Consider the following 19,937-nt stretch of genomic DNA (forward strand, 5'->3'; position numbering starts at 1 on the left):
TCTCTGGTGTTCAACTTGCTAGGATTCATCAAAGTCTCTCTCTCTCTGGTAGGCTCACCTGTCACACTGCATGTGAATGGCCTCTCAAGGCTGGTAAGTAACTCATCAAATAAGGCCAGCCTCTGCTCTAGACATCATGCAGAAGTGGCCATGTGCTCTAAAACTGGGGCCCTGCCATTCCATCTGTTCTTCTTGATATTTTTTAAAAATTTATTTATTTGAGAGAGAGAAGGAGGGAAGGAGGGAGAGAGAGAGAGGCGGGGGGAGAGAGAGACAATGGGTGCACCAGGGCCTCCAGCCACTGCAAATGAACTCCAGATGCGTGCCCTCCCCCTTGTGCATCTGGCTTACGTAGGTCCTGGGGAATTGAACTGAGGTCTTTTGGCTTTGCAGGCAAACACCTTAACTGCTAAACCATCTCTCCAGCCCAATATATATATATATTTGATTAACACAGGATGTGCAGAGGATGAAGAGGGTGCCCACTGTCTACCTGCACTCAGCACATATGGATCCAATGTTGTGGAAGGAGCTAATGAGAGAAGCATGAGGGTGAATTTGACGTGTACCTAGTCCAGAAACTAACCTCTCACTCCCACTGCAAACACAGCTCTGAGTGCAGTTGACGTTTATCCACTGGGAATGTCCAGCTCTCAACGTTGAGCAGTTTGCTTTGGTTGGAGTTGCCCTTGGTAATCATAAGGAGTTTGCAGCAATCTAGAAAAACCTGCGTGCTCTTTCCATCAAGTAATGACTGTATTTGTCTTTTTAAAAAGCAGTGGGGCTAGAGAGATGGCTTAGCGGTTAAGTGCTTGCCTGTGAAGCCTAAAGACCCCGGTCGAGGCTCAGTTCCCCAGGTCCCACGTTAGCCAGATGCACAAGGGGGCACATGCGTCTGGAGTTTGTTTGCAGAGGCTGAAAGCCCTGGCGTGCCCATTCTCTCTCTCTCTGTCTTTCCCTCTGTGTCTGTCACTCTCAAATAAATAAATAAAAATAAAAAAGCAGTAACTTGATTTCTTTCCATTGTGCCTCTACAGGGATCTGTCACACCATCAAAGGTGGCTCCTTACGACTTTGTTCATATTGTTACTGGAATAAACAGAGGGCTCCTTGATGCTGGGCCATGCATGGCCCATTCATCTATGCCTCTTCTGGCCCTGGCATTCATATCACCCAAACATTCCCAATCAATGGACAGTGTGGTAGACAACACTGGAGAGGAACACACTTGGGTTTGAATCTATGATCCGAAATACATTAACAGGGTGACTTTTACTCTCTCCTGAGTGTTTGTTTCCTCATCTGTAAAATGGGAATCTTATCCTTATCTTAGGGATGCTATGAGGACTGAGACACATTACATCTAGAACCTGGTATTTTATCAGTTCAAAACTCACTCATTTTTACACTTTTTTCTTTTTCTTAGGGGAAATTATAATGTATACTATGGTGATTACTGATGGGACTATTAAGTGGCTTCTATAAAATGTAAATATAAACTCTAGTGACTAGCTGGGCATGGTGGTGCATGCCTTCGATTCCAGCACTCAGGAGACAGAGGTAGGAGGATCACTGAGTTTGAGGCCAGCCTGAGACTACAAAATGAATTCCAGGTCAGCCTGGGCTGGAGTGAGACCCTACCTTGAAAAACAAAAAAAACAAACAAACAAAAAAAATTGAACAAAAATCTAGTGACAGATATTTGTGTTATTGCTCAAAGTATATCATTATAAACTATGGTGGTTTCAATACTATCAGAATAAGGCTTGCAATGTGGCACACATTAGATTCATTTGGAGAACTTTTGAAAAATCACTGTGTCCTAGCCACACCCCAGACCCACTGCCACAGAATTTCTGGCTGCCACCCAGGCTTCAACTATTCCTCAAGCACCTGGGAGATTCTAATACACAATTGGGGTTCTTAATCACTGGACAAGGTAGCAGTGACCATGACCCCAGATGACGGATATTCATATGCTATGCGCAGTTGCAGAACGCTCTATAATGTTTTTTTCAAGGCCACAGCTAGTAACAGCATAATAACATTAAGTAGCACTTTGCTTTCCTTGGCTGCATGGTCAGGATATACAACTTCATTACTTCATTTGTTTGGGGGTGCTGTGAATCAGATTCAAGATTTTTAGCAATCGAGGCAAATGCTCTGCCACTGAGTGACATCCCAGCCTCTGCTACCACTTCACTTTCTCAAAGGGAGAGGTAGCTCTGCCGAGGGCCACAGCCTGGCTTTCCTGCCTCTGCTACCCATTCCTATCATGTTCTCAAGCTGTTTCTGATCTTAGCTCATCTCTATCTCACTGAGAATATCTTTTCTCTGTTCTCTGCCCTTCTACTCTTCTTTCTGTGTGCCTCCCTCTATACAACACTCAGGTCAGACAGTACAAAGTCCTTTAATCAGGTTTTCAGATCAGTGTTCTCAAGTCTGGCTGTACCTTAGAATGGCCTGGGATGGTTAAAAACAGCCTGAGCCCATTCCAGACCAATTAAGGACGGCTCCCTGAGCAGCAAGGCCCAGACACTGGTCTTTTTAAGAAGTTCCCCAGGTGATTCTAAAGGTGCCGCCAGGTTGTGAATCACTGGTTTACTCTGAGGCTCCCACCTATCAGCTCTAGCAGGTCCACATCCTTGTGGACCTCAGAGTAGCTTCCGTTCTGAAATCAGATGCAGGTTTTCCCTTTTCTATCCTTTTATGGCAGATATAAAATTACTTGTGGTTCAGTATTTTCACCTTCGTTTGTTCCACCCACACTGATGTCCATCATCTTAACCATGTCCCCATGCAGTAGATCTTCCTATGTTGCCTCTTTCCCAGAGGAAGCTTTAGAGAGACTGGATAAATGCCCAGGGACACCTAGGTATGAGGAGTGGCTATGACTTCAACCCAGGATTTACCCTCAAAGCTGTGTTCTTAGCCTCTAAGCTCAAGAAGAATGATCCCAAAAAGCAGAATATATCTTATCCCGGCCTGTGGTGCAGACCTGTGATCCTAGCTACTCAAGAGGTTGAGGCAGGAGAACTTAAGTTCAAGATCCAGTTGGACTACAGAATGAGTTCAAGGCCAGCCCATGAAACTTTAAGCCAGTTCCAAAATATTTATTTTCATTTTTTTTTTGAGGTAGAGTCTCACTGTAACTCAGGCTGACCTGGAACTCACTGTGTAGTCTCAGGGTGGCCTCAAACTCATGGAGATCATCCTACCTCTGCCTACTGAGTGCTGGGATTAAAGATGTGTGCTACCACGCCCAGCCACAATAATTTTTTTAACGTATTTATAGTATTTTCAAGTGCTGAAATTGGGTACTCACTGGGCACAGTAAATTCTAGTTATTATTACCCATAGATTCCAAAGATTATACACACACACACACACACACACACACACACACGTGTGTGTGTGTGTGTGTGTATTTCACTTTGAAACATTGTATAAAAGGACTTGATACTTTAAACCACAAAAGCAACATATCCATAAGGTCATGTAGTTACTGTATTATTTTGAAGGTCAAATGTAATAGTTATGTGGCCAGACTTCACTGCAGACAAGACCTGGGGCATAACAAGTGAAGGTAGAAGGGCTGAATCATGGCAAGGAGGAATTGGAAGGAAAGTCAGAAATTAAAGTCCATGTGCCAGAGTAGACAGAAAAGATTAAGTTCTCAAGAGGAAGAAGAGGAACTTCCAAAGCCAGGTTGCTCATTCATGATAGAACTTGACCCTGAATTCAGGGAACATCTTTTCCTCCAAGCAAAACTGTCTACCTCTCAACTTAAGGCTCAAACAGATAATGCTATAGTGAGGAAAGAACCTGAGCTTATCAGGACACGGCTCCTGTTTGCCCTGCTTCCTAAGGCTGGTGTGGATGTACACCAAGGCTTTTGCTTTCATTAGAATTGTTGGCAAATGGGCTGGAGGGATGGCTTAGCAGTTAAGGCACTTGCATGCAAAACCAAAGGACCTCAGTTTGATCTCCAGGATCCACATAAGCCAGATGCACAAGGGGGCGCATGCATCTGGAGTTTTTTGCAGTGGTTGGAGGCCCTGATGCACCCATTGTCTCTTTCTCCCTGCCTCTTTCTCTCTCAAGTTAATAAATAAAATCTATTAACAAAAATATTTTTGGCATATATTGTGGAAAGCTGCCCTCCAGCATAACAGCTATGACCATCTTATCAGAGTAATGTGACCACCCACAAGAGACCCTCATGATCAGGCCTAATGACATTTTCTTACAGAAGGAGGGGACGGAGGGCTCATTAGACTCTCACCAGAGACCTAGTCACTCCCTCTGCATCTCTCTCCCAGCTGCAGGTGATCTCAGAAGTGCCAGCTAGTGTACATAAGAGGGTCTAAGGGGAGTGACTATTCAGGCATATCCAGCCTTTTGACATTGAGACAGGATGGTGTCATCTACAAAGTTCATGCTTGAAAGCCATCTGTGATGGTGTTACAAAAGAAGTCATGGAAACAAAATCTCATAATGTGTTATGGCAATTTTATGATTTTGTACTGGGTCATACTGATAGCTATCTTTGGCTACATATGGCCCATGTGCTGGACCAAGCCTGTATGCAGCTATGGGGAAGGAGTCATCCATGCTGGGGTGAGATTTCCAGTGATAGGGTCGCTTGGGGGTTGTCCACATGCCTGTAAGTGCCTGTTTCTGTAAATAAGCCCGACAAACTCACTGGTTCACCAAGTTACACAGGGAGAAGCATTACTGTGGTCTGTTGCTGGTGTCTATCTGGAGTGACCCTAGGGAAAGTTAATTCAATGGCATGCCAGAGGATGCAAGAGAACTTGGCTCAATATTACAAATGACACACTTGATAACAAGTATATGGAAATTCCCTGGTTCCAGTAAGTATTAAAAATCAAAGCAGGGGCTAGAGAGATTGCTTAGTGGTTAAGGTGCTTGCCTGTAAAGCCTAAGGAACCAGGTTCGATTCTCCAGGTCCCATATAAGTCAGATGCAAATGGTAGCACATGCATCTGGAGTTTGTTTGCAGTATCTAGAGGCCCTCGTATGCCCATTCTCACTCACTCTTTGTCTCTCTCTCCTTCAAATAAATAAATGAAAATAAATTTTAAAAAATTGGGCTGGAGAGATGGCTTAGCGGTTAAGCGCTTGCCTGTGAAGCCTAAAGAAACCGGTTCCAGGCTCGGTTCCCCAGGTCCCACGTTAGCCAGATGCACAAGGGGGCGCACGCGTCTGGAGTTCGTTTGCAGAGGCTGGAAGCCCTGGCGCGCCCATTCTCTCTCTCTCCCTCTACCTGTCTTTCTCTCTGTGTCTGTCGCTCTCAAATAAATAAATAAAAAAAAAATTAAAAAAAAAATTTAAGAAGCAGGGCTACAGAGATGGCTAAGCAGTTAAGGTGCTTGCCTGTAAAGCCTAACAACCCAAGTTCGATTCCTCAGTACCCACATAAAACCATATACACAAAGTGGCGCATGCATCTGGAGCTCATGTGCAGCAGCTAGAGGCCCTGGTGGAACCATTCATCATTCATTCTCTCTCTCTGCTGGGCATGGTGATTCACACCTTTAATCCCAGCACTTGGCAAACAGAGGTAGGAGTATTGCTGTGAGTTCAAGGCCAGCCTTACACTATGTAGTGAATCCCAGGTCAGCTTGGGCTACGGCAAGACTGTACCTCACACACAAAAAAATCAAAGCCTAAGCTATTAATTTAGTAGAGAGAACTAAAAAACAATAAAAACCTTAATTTTGCTAGTTGTTCTTTTCCCAGGACAACAGTTTATTTCACTTTAGTTCAAATACTGTTCATTAGAAAAACAGTATGTGTCCAAGGCATTTGCTGTGTCTGTCCTTTATCTCTCATGTCCTGCATTCCTCAGTCATGAGTGGGGAGCAAGTGCTGCTCTGGGTCTCTTCACATCCCAACTCACCCCCAGGTCCAGTGTGACCCTGCCCTCCTGTGCACAACGTGACAGAAGTGCCTTCTCGACAGAGCAGGCTGAGGGTAAGCAGTGAACTCTTTTGATACCCCTGGACTCATCTCCTGTGACGTCTCATGGGTTCTGCCTGACTGAACAGCTAGCTATGGTAGGCAGAACAGCCCGTCTTGGCAGAGGGCTGAGGAGGCCAACCAAAACTCTTTGAGCAAAACTCTTATCTAGAACAGGATACTGTGGGGGTGGGCAGCCCATCTGCCTGTGGGTATTTTCACCCACTCAGCCCTCATGGTTGAGGATGGATGCCAACCATTGCTAACCCCCAGTCACAAGCAGTCCTTAAAGATTGCCAGTTCCCAACAGTCTTTCTGGTACCATGGATACTTGGCTCCTGGGACAGAGGTTGGCTTGTCTAAGGTCATGCTGGCATGCTTAAGGCTCAAACAGATTATGCTATACTGAGTAAAGGCCTGAGCTGCTCAGAACATGACTCCTGTTTGCCCGAGTCCTAAGGCTGGAGACACATCCACTCAGAGCAATGAGGGTAAGCATCCACGGCCAGTATCAATCCTAGCTTCTGGGTCTGCCTCTGCCTCTCTTGTGGTTCCCATCATAGCTGCATGGCCAGCTACAGGGCTGATGTAAACCCTGAGTACAGAAGAGGTTCTCAGCCACAGAGAAGGGATTGTTTCATCTACCCTGTCTGACAAGAGCCTGAGTGGCTTGGCTGGTATCTTAGAACACTGCTTCTTCATGCTTCAGTGTATATGTCCATTGACCTGGGCATTGCTTAACAAGTGGCTTCAGATTCTCAAATCTGGGATGAAGCCTGTGATTTTGCATTTCTAGCCAGCTCCAATTATCGTCAGTGCTACTGGTCCAGAGCCAACCCTGAGCGGGGAGGTCCTCAAGCCAGCAATGATGGATTAAAGTGCTTGCCTGAGAAGCCTAAAAACTCATGTTCAAATCTCCAGGTCCCACGTAGCCAGGTGCACAGTGGTGCAAGTGCACAATGTTGCACATGCGCACAAGGGGCAGCATGCATCTGGAGTTTTTTTGTAGTGGCTGGAGGCCCTGGCATGCCCATTCTCTCTCTCTAGCTCGCTCATTTGCTCTCAAAATAAATTAAAAAAGAATATCTAGGTATAAAGCCTGAGTATTGTCATTTGAAAAACATCCCAGAATATCCAAAATGAGGTTCCTTCATGAGCTATGTGAAGTGTGAGCTGCATACCTAGCAACTGGCCAGTGTCTCATAGGCAACCACACCTATGTTTATAAGCCTGAAAATCTAAGAAAACAATATGCTATCAAACATGAACAGAATTCTCTGGATTGTCTCTTTGAATGTCACACAGTAATAAAGATCTTACTTTTCTTATTACCAAAAGAAGTAAAGAACCCTAAAATTCAGTATTATTGCTAAAGTACCCCAGCATTCTTATCATGATTTTAATGTCCACCATTTAAAGTACTGATGGTCTCAGTCCATCTGTTTTGACCAAGGAAGCAAGGAACCAATCTATGAGACATCCTCCTGGGTAGGAGGACACCAGGATGGGGTGAACTAGGTGGAAGAACACTTGGATTCCAGCTTTGCACAGGTCTGAGATCAGATGAGTGGCTTTTCCCCTGGGTGAGCAGTCCTCTGGAAGTTCTCTGACTTTCACAAGTCTAACAAAGTATGAGCTGTCTTAGAGACTAGCAGATACTCAGTAAGGGATCTCACACTTGTCGGATCAATTTTAAATGAATCTTGGGCAGAAAAAGAAGTAAAATCTGGGTTGCTCAGCCATGTTTTTCTAAGTATTTATAAATCTATATGGTCTTGCCATAAACTTTTATCAGACAGTGCTTAAACTCACAAACCAGTAACAAAAAAAAGAAACCTGATGATTCCAGGAAGCACGATCAAGAAACCAGAAGACTGCTTGAGAGTAAGGGGAGGAAAGGGGAAACTGCATTGGGGACGGGGTGGGGAACAATTTAGCTGCCCACTAGAGTACAAGTGCATGGATGTGTAATTGCTCTTGTTTGTTTATTTAGGTCATCTTTTATTCTCAAACTTGTACTATTTTCTGTCATTGGTATTCCTACTCTCTCCTCAGTACTGGGGAGCCTCTTTCTCAGTCTAACTGGACAACTTTGGACAAGGTATTTTGTCTCTCATGACTTTGGTCTGTCTTCCTTTAAAATGGGCTTAGAGTGGGCTAGAAAGAGAGCACAGTGGTTAAAGTGATTGCCTCATAAGCATGAGAATCTGAATTCAGATCCACAATACCCATATACGATTCTGGGCATGATGGTGCAGGCCTGTAACCCTGGAGCTGGGAAAGTGGAGACAGGAAACCTCTGGAGCTCACTGGCAAGCTAGTCTAGCCAAATCAGTCAGCTCTAGGTTTGTCAAAAGATCCAGTCTCAAAGAATCAGGTGAAGAATGACCAAAGAAGATTCTTGACCTCAAACTTTGGCCGCTACACACACGTATGCATACCATGCACACAATTAAAAAAAAAGAAAGAAAGAAGCGGATATCAGTTTTTCTATTCTTTGTATCTATAGGAATAAAGTCAGTAGTGTGGAAGTTGGGGGTAACTGGGGTCTTTGTTTCCATCGTCTCTCCTGCCAAGAGAATGAGAGGTGACCCACCTGAGGCCTGCACCTCCATGATGTACTGGTGCAGATCTTGGCCCTGCTGGATGACCTCAAAGGTCATGTTGTTCATGGCAAGCTTCCGCTCTGTGTGACGCTGCAGCCTCTGCTCTGCCAGGGTCAGATCCTCTGTGTTGAAGTCATTCATCTGTCGAAGTAAGTCCTCATTCCAGGCATCCAGCTCTGCTGTCACCTATGAGGTACCACCACCATCAGCAAGTGCTTTATGGGTCCAGGAGATGCTGCTATATTGCAGCTCCTCATTCTAAGCCTATTCAACTAACCCATCAATTTCCCTTTCCTGTCTCTTTGGCCCTTAGAGTACAAATGCCCAAGTGTACATGGTTTTTTTAAACTGTGTCTGTGGGTGTCCGTGTCTGTAGAAATGTGAAGGAATGACTGCTTGCCATTGTGCTTGGGATTACAGTTTAAATTTCTGTCATCCTCATCCCATTAAATCCCCACAATGAACCATGAGGCAGGCAACAAGGAGACCTCAGGTCACCTTCTAGAAGAAGCAACTGACCCTCATTTGGGTAGATGAGAACCATCTGGCCAAAGTTTGTCTTGCTAGGGAGGGGCAAAGTAGCTCAGTTCTTCTATTGAATTCAAAAACTTTACATCTCAAAGTTGTTACTAAGAAAAGTTCACAACTGGAGAGGCCTTCAGAAACTGAAGGCCGGAGAAGCCTGAGGACTGGCTCAAGGTGGCATGCTCACTTACAGGGCTGGTGGATATTGAAGCCCACATGTTCCACTGAGCAGGATTCTCTTCCTCCACTACCAAGTCTGGACTTGGAAAATAGTGACCAAACCAGGTGTATATGCACAGCATCCCTCCAGAAAAATCAAGCACATTGTAATTTAGTGGAAAGCAGTCACGGTTTTCGTGTAGTCTGAGGCCTGTGATGAACCGCTGCCCTCATACCAGCTGTCTTGCTGTTCGCTGCTCTAGGCCGTGACTCAGGTCACTTTACCTGGTCATTTCTCCACAGGTAGCCACCAAACCCTCCACTTCCTTTACATTCTCGGCAGTTACCCACACCCATGGAACTGCTAAGCACCGAGCTTACTAAAGGAGATAATAATCCCATCTCATGTGATTCGAGGTTTCAGACATGTTCTTGTGACCAATCCACAATGATCACTGAAGGCAACAGCACAAGCACGGATGTCTCTTTGGGGAAGTAGAAATTAAAACCTCCCAGGCTGTACATCTGCACCGTGGTCCAGCAGTCTAATCACATACCCTAGAGCCCTTGTTCAGTAAACTAGGTCTCAGGCCAGTTGACAGGTGTCATCGCCTTTCTGGCTACCAAATGCTGCTGTTCTGGGATGCCAGAAAGTAGAAAGCAGCAACAAGAAAAGGGGGAAGTGCCCTTAGATCCCATGCTGGGACCCTGCACACTGGGTTGGGAAGGCCAAACAGTTCTTTGCAAGGAGCTGCTTGTCTGGGTCATGGGATTTCGTTCGTTGTTTGGGGGTATGATCTTTTTTCCAAGTAAAACCAGAAACAGACGAATGCATGGTAGGTCTAGTTGAAGTGGGGGGGAGGGGCTGTAGATATACCCCTCTTACTGCCCTGGGGTCTCACCTCATGGCCCAGACCTTTTCGGGTCAGCAAAAGGAACTGCTGAGTTTAGCAGGAAAACCCAGTGTCAACTTATTGTGAGGAGACCTTGGGGGATCTAGAAACCAGCAGGGTGGCAGGCAAACAAGTTTCTATTAGAGCTCCATCTTTGAGGAGTACCTTATTCTCTAACTACATAAAGAGATTAAATGGAGAATAAGAGTGAGAAATTTCATTTATAGTTTATAAGAGATAGTTTATAGGATGAGCATGCCTTTTTAGGATAGGGTTCTGAGTGTTTGCTCTCCTTATATTTTAAAAATTGGGCAGGGCGTGGTGGTGCACATTTTCAATCCCAATGCTTGGGAGGCAGAGGTAGGTGGAACACTATAGGTTCAAGGCCACCCTGAGACTACATAGTGAATTCCAGGTCAGCCTGGATGAGAGAGAAACCCTACTGCAATGAACAAAACAAAAATAATTAATTGGGATGCAATTTACATGTAACACACACATTTTTAGGATTCAGTTCTATGGGTTTTGACAATATCATATACCCATATAAGCTATCACTTAACACAGAATATAAGCCCATTGTACCCTAGGTAGCCCATTCTTGCTCCTTTCCAATTCTGTCCTCCTCACACCAAGCAGCCTTCCTGATTTCTGTTGGGTATGGCTCTGCGGATTCTTGAATTTCCCAGGACTGAAATCATATGGCATGTACTCTTATGCCTGGTCTCTTGTTCAGTATGCCACATTCAGGACCCATTCATGTTGTGTGTATCTGTAGTTCATTCCTTGCCGCAGCTGCATGGACTCTACTGTACAGAAGGACTGTGGCTTGTTTGTCTTGTCTTGCTGATCAGCTTTTGTTTCTCTTCCAGATGTAGCTATTGTGAATAAGGCTGATATGAGAATTGTTATGCAAGCATTTCTATGGGCACAGATTATGAATAGAATCAGAGGGTCATGCGGCAGGTGTATGTTTATCTGAAACTGTCAGAGAATTCTTCAAAGGAATTATAACATTTTTATGTTCCCAGTAGCAATGTGTGAAAGTGCAAGTTGCTCCTTCTGTCATTATCATCTATTTAATTTCAATGATAGTAGTGATGTTATATCTCATGACAGTTTTAAGTTGTGTTTCCCTAATGACTACTGATGTTAAGCACACTTTCATTTGTTTTACTGGGGCCCATTTGCATATCTACTTTTGTAAAGTGACACTTTTTTTTTGAAATGGGATTGCTATGCAGGCAGGCTGATTTTAAACTTAAAAATTTCCTACCTCAGCCTCCAAAGTACTAGATTTATGAGAATGCTCTACCACTTTGCTTCTGGATTATCTTTTGCTTATAGATGTGTATGTATTCTTAATATGCCCAGAAATAAATTCTTTATGAGATAATATATAGAAAATAGCCCCAAACCACACAACTCCTTGAATGTAAGTGAAGGAAAGTTGAATAAAACTAAGACAATAGGCATGAAAGGAAGAAACACTTCCTCTTTCAATTTTAGTTTTTGTTTTTCTTCCGTCAAACTGGTCATATAAACGGTCTTTTTGTCATTGCAAGACCCCAGAGTTTACCATGGCCAGTAATTTGCAGAGAGTGTCTTCTATCCTAGTAGGGTGGAGAGGAGGTGGCTCAGAGGTCTAGAACCTTGAGACTATCTACATCAAATCTAAAATCTAAGCTCTGGATTAAAAGTGAAATCTGCCTAGGAGCCTATGCTCGGTATTTCTATATTCTGTCCTCCACACTCCTTATGCTCTTCCACCCTCATCAGCTGACAAAGCTGAAGTCCGGGTTTGCTATACAGCCTGAAGAGAGAGGACTTGAAGGGTTGTTCAGTCAAACAGCCTGATTCTGCAGACCTCCCCTTCCTTTCACTCCACATCCGGCTCGTCCTCCTAGTTCCCCAAATCACAGACAGCCAGAGCCTGTGGTTGGAAATGCAATTCATTGTCAACTGGAGATGGTCTCTTTTTTGAGGATTTTGTTTCCTCAAGGAACATTCTTTCATTGGGTTCCTTTCCATCTGCTTTCTAGGTACAAGGCTGGCATACAACAGGTTATTATTATTATTAGTTTGTTTTGGTTTTTCGAGGTAGGGTCTCACTCTAGTCCAGGCTGACCTGGAATTCACCATGTAGTCTCAGGGTGGCCTCAAACTCATGGCGATCCTCCTACCTCTATCTCCTGAGTTCTGGGATGAAAGGTGTGCACTAGCATACCCGGCTCATAATTTTTTATTTTCAAAGAAAAAAAATCATTCTAGGTGTAGTTACATATTCCTGTAACAGCCCTTGGGAAACAGAGGTAGGTAGGTCTCTAACTTTGAGGTTAGCCTGGGATACACAGTGAGACCCTGTCAGGAGGAGAGGGAAGGAAGAAAGGAAGGAAGGAGAGATGAAAGGAATGGAGAGAAATGGAAGGGAAGAAAGAAAAAAAAAACATTTAAAACCTGCAGTTTGGTTTGCTGCTAGAGAGCAAGCCTAGCTTTCTAAGTGTACCCTATGTTCTTCTGCTAAGAATTAGTCACCTGGTTTGCTGCTGACCTTGGGAGAGAACTCAGCCATGCTGGCCACCTTCTTGGTCCAATGGCTTTGAACTGCTTCTGTTCTCCCCCAATGTGTCCATGTCTCATCCATCCTTCAGAAAACAAATCACCTTCAAGAACTCCATGGCCCCTCAGACCCAGAGCTCTTTCTCAGGATGATTATTATTAGATTATTTCATGGGTCATGGGTGAATTTGCTCTCACAGAGAAAAGACTCTGAAGAGCAGAAACTGCACTAGGAATGAATTGGTGAGTTAATGCCATTTGGGGAGAATTTGGTAAAGCTTGAAGTGAGTCCTGAATCACACAAATAAAAGGAGGAGCAGATGGTTCCCAGAGGCATTCAACTTCCTTCAGCCTCTTTTGTTTTCTTCCTCTTCAAATATTTTCTTATAGGCTCCCCTGCTCAGGGGTCCCTCATGACTCTAGGGACCTCCGTCTGTCTCACATTCCTGAATCAGAGTTTTAGAATATGAGTACTTTTTCTCATCAATACTCTGGTCATATTTCCATCCTAACAATTAGCTGATCTGGAGGTAGCAAAAGGGAAACTTGACAAGCAGTTAAGACTTTATTTTTTTAAGAGGTCAAAAGGGCAGTGGGAAATGAGAAAGCTCACTTTAAATAGAAGTGTGAGGGCTGGAGAGATTGCTCAGTGGTTAAAGGCATTAAAGGTGTTAGCTTGCAAAGCCTGCTGGCCCAGGTTTGATTCCCAGTACTCACGTAAAGCCATATGTACAAAGTTTTGTTTGCGGTGGCAAGAGGCCCTGATTTGCTCATTCTGTCTCTCCCTCTCATTTCTTTTCTTCTCTCTTGCAAATAAGAATATTAAAAAAATAAAATAAAATAAAAAGAAGCCCAAGTGTTTTTTACCAAACTAGATTCACAAAATCCAATCTTATGCTGTTAGAAAATTGCTAGATGCGAGTTGTAGCCAACTTTGGCTCTGTTTTTAGTGTCCTCTCCATTGGCTCCCCCCATTTCTGTTTTTCTCTCCTCCCCAGTAGTTATGTTCAGAGAAGATATGAGCTCCTCTTCTACAAGTGGTTTTTTTTTCTGTACCTGTCTGAATCGAAACTCACTGTCCTTGTCACCTGCTTCCTAAGGTCTGTTCTCACCAACTTAGTTCTCTATGATCACCTGCAAAGTTGGAAATCTCACAGCAGTCCCCCCCCCTCCCCCGGTATTTGGTGGTGATGATGATATGGTTAAAGAAACCATTTTACTTTGAGCTATGTATGCATTGTGAGATAAGGAATAAAATTAAGTCTTTGCTCTTCAGATCAATTCTAGAGGAAGTTAAAGCTTTGGGAACTCATGTCGCTTTCCTTCCAGGCTCAGAGATGATGAGGGCAGAGCTGTGTTCAACTACCAAGTGCACTCTCAACCATGGTGTTACAGCAACAAGGAGGCTCCAAGAGCTGGCTCTGTTTGTTATTTTCACATGAAAGAAGTACCAGCTATACCCTTCCTGTCATCTTATTTTCCTAAAAATAATCATGGCCATTTCATTTCCTTTATTTCAGTCGAATCTTTTAAATTAATCATCTGTTCTTTGGCTAGATCAATAAATTGTTTATGGCCTTATATAAATATCAAGCCACATTCGTTATTGTAAGAAAAAATATATTCATTGCCTTCCTAGAGTAGGGCATTTTTAAAAATTGTTGATTTTTATTTATTTATTTCAGAGCAAAAGAAAGAGAAAGAGGCAGACAGAGGGAGAGAGAATGGGCACACCTGGGCCTCCAGCCACTGCAAATGAACTCCAGATGCATGCACCACCTTGTGCATCTGGCTTATGTGGGTACTGGGGAATATAGCCTTGAGCCAGGTCCTTAGGCTTCACAAACAAGCACTTAACCACTAAGCCATTTCTCCATCCCCCAAGTGGGGCATTTTTGTTTGAGAGGTTGGTGATCATTTTCACTCACTTTGCCAAATTACTCAATAAAAGGTAATATTAACTCATGCAGAATTCTCTGGTTCCCTAGTGTACTTTGCCATAAACAAGAGACATAGCTGTGATCTGGTTCTGGGGTGTGAAAAGAGGGAACAATGCTATAGCAGAGAGTGTCCTGGTCTTTGCCTGGCAAGAACAAGTGTTTTGTGCATACTCTATAGCAGATGCTCCCATACAGAGATCTTCTGACAGGACTCAGTAACAAAACAGATGAGGAGAGAAACAGTGGGAAGTGTAATGTGGGATGTATAGTAGCTAAAAATCTAGAAACAAATATAAACATACGCACATACACATAATGAAAATGCATTGCGCATAATAACGTTAATAATGCTGACTACAATCTATTAGGTGTTGATTACGTGCTTGAAATCTGCTTAAAAAGTTAACATGAATTAATCTGTTAAATTATCCAAAGAACACTATGGCCAGGAAAGTATTGTTAACCTCACTATTCATATGAGGAAACTAAGCCTTCAAAAGTTTCAGTAACTTGCTAATGGATACCCAATTTGTAAAGTTAATGAAACAGATCCAAACTTTGAGTCTAACTCAAAGCACTACATATTTGATTACAACACAACACTACTTCTCAGCAAATGGTGGTTATATATACTAAGCAATACTACATTTCTTACATAGATTAATGTTCAATCTCATTCCAACTAGTAGTGGAGAGGAAAGACCCAGAGGCATGTGTGACCTTGTGTGCTTGCATTACCGTGCAACTGGCTTACGTGGGACCTGGAGACTTGAACATGAGTCCATAGGCTTCACAGGCAAACACATTAAATGCTAAGTCATCTCTCCAGCCCATCTATTATTTTTTGTTATGAGATTAGTGAAGTTTAAAAAGACTGTTTAAATGTGCCATAGCATTTTCCTCTGTTTTAGAAATATACATAATCTATCTGCAGATTTAAAATATTTATTTAAATAGCTATATAAAGTCCACTGTGGCTATTTTAAGGACTATATAGAAAAACAAGAGGACTTGGCATCTATTAAAATGAGAAAACTTAAAAACTAAACATTCTCCATTGGCCAACAAGTGCTAGATGACAGGGAAAGACATATTCCAGCTGAAAGACTGCCTCACTGCATGAAAAGAGGTTCTGCACATACAATGGGTTTGTGTGTTGACACAGGTTACCAGTGTAAAACTAAAAGAAAATAAATGTACATAGTCATTTATTCACCTTGTCCATCACAATGCTAAGTTTCTTTCTGTTCATTAATCTGTCAAATTATTAGATCAGTGAGTTTTAAAACCAATTATTTAAATTTATCATAGCATTTCTTTCTGTTTTAGAAATACATACCACTTATCTGAAGAATTACAATATTTAAATAGCTAGATAAAGTTCTTTGGGGATATTTAAAGAAACTTCTGGAAAAACAAAAGGACTTGGCAGTAAAGAAATTCATTCTAGTTGTTTTAATTCTTAGCAAAATAATTTAAGAACATATTGCAAAATGTTAAAATTAATGAGTCTTGACATTCAATACACCACATGGATAGCTACTTTTGGTGGCCAATTTCAGTTCTTTTTCATTGCTGTCATTATGATTAAAATTCTAAACCCTGTTAGTCCCATTATTGGCTAAATAAACAATGACAATATAATCAACTAAGTTAAATAGGTAAATAATAATTATTATTGGAAATTATGTAAGAGTATTTAAAATCTGAAATCATAACACTTAATGAAAAAGTTAAATGGCATATAGAGTTTTGGGACTATTAGTCAGTGACAGATATTTTTATAATTTATAAACATACATGTGTGTAGGGGGTTGCAAGTTCAAAACTATTTTATTGAGACAGCACATAATAAAAAAATATTTGTAGGCCACTAGCCTAGTCTCATGTCTAAAATTTTTCTTTTTGGCTGGGCTGGGGAGATGGCTCAGCACGTAAAGTGCTTGCCACATAACTGAATACTTGAGTTTGGATCCCTAGACCCCACATTAAAGCTAGAAGCCTTCACAGGCTCCTGTAATCCCAGTGTGCCTACAGTGAGAAAGGAGACAGAGCCAGGAAAGTGTCCCAAAAGCTTGCAAACAAAGAGATGCCACAAGGAGAGGTGCTGCCTCAGAAAATAAGGTAGAGGATGAAGACTGACACTAGAAATTGTCCTCTGACCTCCATTCATGAATGCCATGACATGCGCATGCCTACAATCACACACAATGAACACATATGCACAGAGACACACACACACAAATAAAAACAACTCAAATATTTTTTATTTCCTGATTATTCTAACTGTAGAAAACTTAGAAATACAAGAAAGCATCAAAGAAAACAGTTACTGTGTGTTTTAACAAGAATAAATATCCTGAACACTTGGTGAACTATTTTAATCATCTATATGTCTTTCATTAGGGAGACTAATCCTACAGAAAAATATTTGTAGGATATCATGTTCCATTCTGGGTTTCTGTCTACTACCAAGAAATCCTAGAAGATATGTTAGGAATGCAGCTGCAATTCTGGTCTTGAATACCTGCCTAAAAAATATGGGATGTTTCACTTTATATGGGTACCCTATGATCTCACTACAGGTTGAATGGGCAGGTCATGCATATCATTATTTGACTAGGAGAATGGGGCAGCAACCTGTGCTATCCTAATATTTAAATTAATTGCCTCTTCTCAGCCATTGTGAAATAGTTGAGAGGTCATGCTCGGATCTCCCAGATGTCAGGGTAGCAGGCCTTCTCTGGTTTTCCATAATCCCTAGGAACTTGGAGTATGTCCACCAAATACCTTCCTTCAGAAACAGAACCATAGCTATAGGTCCCCTGAGCATGGATGCTGTTCTGGCTTATGTCAGCTCTGACGTGGCTCTTTTTACAGAACCTCCCTCAGTTTCACACTCTGAAGCTTCTCTAGGAATGTTCTCTTCATCCCCACATTGAAGCATAGTTGGTATTTGAAATAATCTCATCACCCTTAAAAATAACTTCATACAATCTGACTTGAAGCAGAACTTTTCCATAGGTCTGGCAGGATTTCCAATTCTACCTAAGATTAGATGCAACATTTCACCCAGCTTTTGGCCTTTTCCCAGATGGGGACAAGACCCCTTTGAAATTTGAATGTCATACACTGTACCAGAAAATGCAGAATCAAATCAGTATTTTTATCTTCACTTCATCAGGCCCTTGAACTACTTCCTCATATTTGCTTATCAAGTTTTCCAAGTTGTCGTCCAGTATTAGGGTTGGGAAGGGGAATTTTGTACATAGGCTGTGGGATGCACATTCTATTTATTTAAATACCAAGCTCCCCACTGCAACATCTAGATAGAGTCTAATTTTTAATGTATTTGATTTACACTTATAGCTATTTAAAACTACGTTTTTTACAAAGGCTTTGGATTGTTTTTCAGAATTCTGAAAATCTCTGCTGCTGATGGCTCTGATCACATCAACGGCATAGTTCATGTTGAAATGGAGCCAGATGACCCACTTGAGGACTAAACCAACAACTCTTGACCGCTACACCATAGCCTTGTGATCAAATAGGACTTAGATATCCAACCCTCCAGTGGTTTTCGTTCCCTGACGCATCTTTTGATGTGGACAGAAAGTGATGAGAGAGTAAAGTGCACAGCAGCAATGTCACCAAGGCAGTTAACACCCTCCCTCCTGGGCCAGATTCATTCCCAGCAGAGTAAGCAGTGCTCAGGAAGGACGACTGACTCCACGTTCATCAAATATAATCTCTTTAATTCTGAGGCTCACTCCCAATTACAACTGAGTAATGACTTACATGCTGCTTCTCTCCTGGATCACTCTTGTGCCTCATCTTTGTGAAGTTCTACACTACATGACAATATCTTTAGGTTCAACTATGGCTCTTTCAAAATATTTTTTAATACTACTAGCCATTTGAAACTCTTTTTAGTGCTGAAGTAAAATGAAAAGTGTAAGTTAAATCTAGTTAAATATATGGAATTAGTTGTAACAATAATTAAGGTCTAGGTTTTTTAGACTTATATTTTCCTTTATTCCAGAAATTGCCCAGAAAGTACCTTTAGAGCATGTTTTTTTCTTTTTGTTGTTGTTGTTTTTGTTTTTTGTTTTTTGAGGTAGGGTCTCACTCTAGCTCAGGCTGACCTGGAAGTCACTATGGAGTCTCAGAGTGGCCTCAAACTCACAGCAATCCTCCTGCCTCTGCCTCCCAGGTGCTGGGATTAAAGGCGTGCGCCACCACACCTGGCTAGAGTATGTCTTTTTCTGTGGTGGTACCAGAGCCTTGAAAATCTTAGGCAAATACACAACTGAGCTACAATCCCAGCCTACTTTTTTTTTTTTTTATTTTTGGAACATGAAATGTTGAAGTCAAACTTTACAGGGCTCCATAGAGGCAAGTGTAGAGGTAAGCTCACAACAAAAAGCTGAGAGGATGGTAAGGGATAGAAAGATGACCACCTTCAATACATCTTTTCTTTTACATTTAAGATTTGGAACTTGAATATTTTTGGTTCCATATTTGAGGAAAAGGGCAGCTATTTCCAAGATAATTTTCAGGTCCCAAGTTCATTAGGATTATTGGGATATTGTAATTTTTGACATTTAAAGATGATTTTTTTAGGAGGGACAAAAGAGGATAATAGGATAGGAATACTACCAAATTACATCATGTTCATGGTTCATGCATTAAGATTCTCAATACAAATTTTAAAATATCATTTTCCTTTACAACCAATTTCATGGAACTTTTTTTTTCTTAACAAGTATAGTTGGGAGTATTTATGGGAGTCCCATAAATGCAAGGAATATTGGTACCATAAATTCAAAAGCTCTAACTTCATAGAGATTTTTTAGAATGCAAAATAAGGTTTAAAAGAAAAGACAGGGAAGGCTAGATAAATAGCTTTGTGGTGGAACACTTGCTTAGCTTATATGTGTGCTGGGTTCCATTCCTACTGCTCAAAAAAAAAAAAAAAAAAAAAAAAAAAAAACTGAGGCGAAGAATTGGCTCTTTGTCAGATACATTAGTCATGAGTGCCTTTAAAATAATCCATTACCATCCTTAAAAGGAAAAGTTCCATGTTTTATATATTCTTTATATATTGGTCTGGCTCTTAAATTACTGCTTCAAAGCAAAAAATATTAAAAGCTGGGCATTATGTGAGAAAGATATTATTAATTGGTACGAAAAAGACTGCATAAGTGAGCTGAAGAGTATATGGTAAAGCAACAAATGGCCTTAACACAGGCTGCCTCTGCCTCTGAGTG

At 41.9% G+C, this 19,937-nt stretch overlaps 1 protein-coding gene across 17 annotated transcripts in view; it reads right to left on the minus strand.

Annotated features, from left to right (window-relative positions):
* Kalrn (kalirin RhoGEF kinase) overlaps nucleotides 1-19,937 on the minus strand; it is a 724,529-nt gene that overhangs the window by 331,815 nt on the left and 372,777 nt on the right. For all 17 annotated transcript variants that reach the window (XM_045147196.1, XM_045147195.1, XM_045147193.1 and 14 more), the window contains exon 14: nucleotides 8,582-8,777. In XM_045147196.1, coding sequence (XP_045003131.1) covers nucleotides 8,582-8,777 — 196 coding nt within the window. The remainder of the gene's footprint in view (nucleotides 1-8,581; nucleotides 8,778-19,937) is intronic.

The sequence above is a fragment of the Jaculus jaculus genome, chromosome 4 (assembly GCF_020740685.1).
Source record: "Jaculus jaculus isolate mJacJac1 chromosome 4, mJacJac1.mat.Y.cur, whole genome shotgun sequence".
In the NCBI taxonomy this organism is placed as follows: domain Eukaryota; kingdom Metazoa; phylum Chordata; class Mammalia; order Rodentia; family Dipodidae; genus Jaculus; species Jaculus jaculus.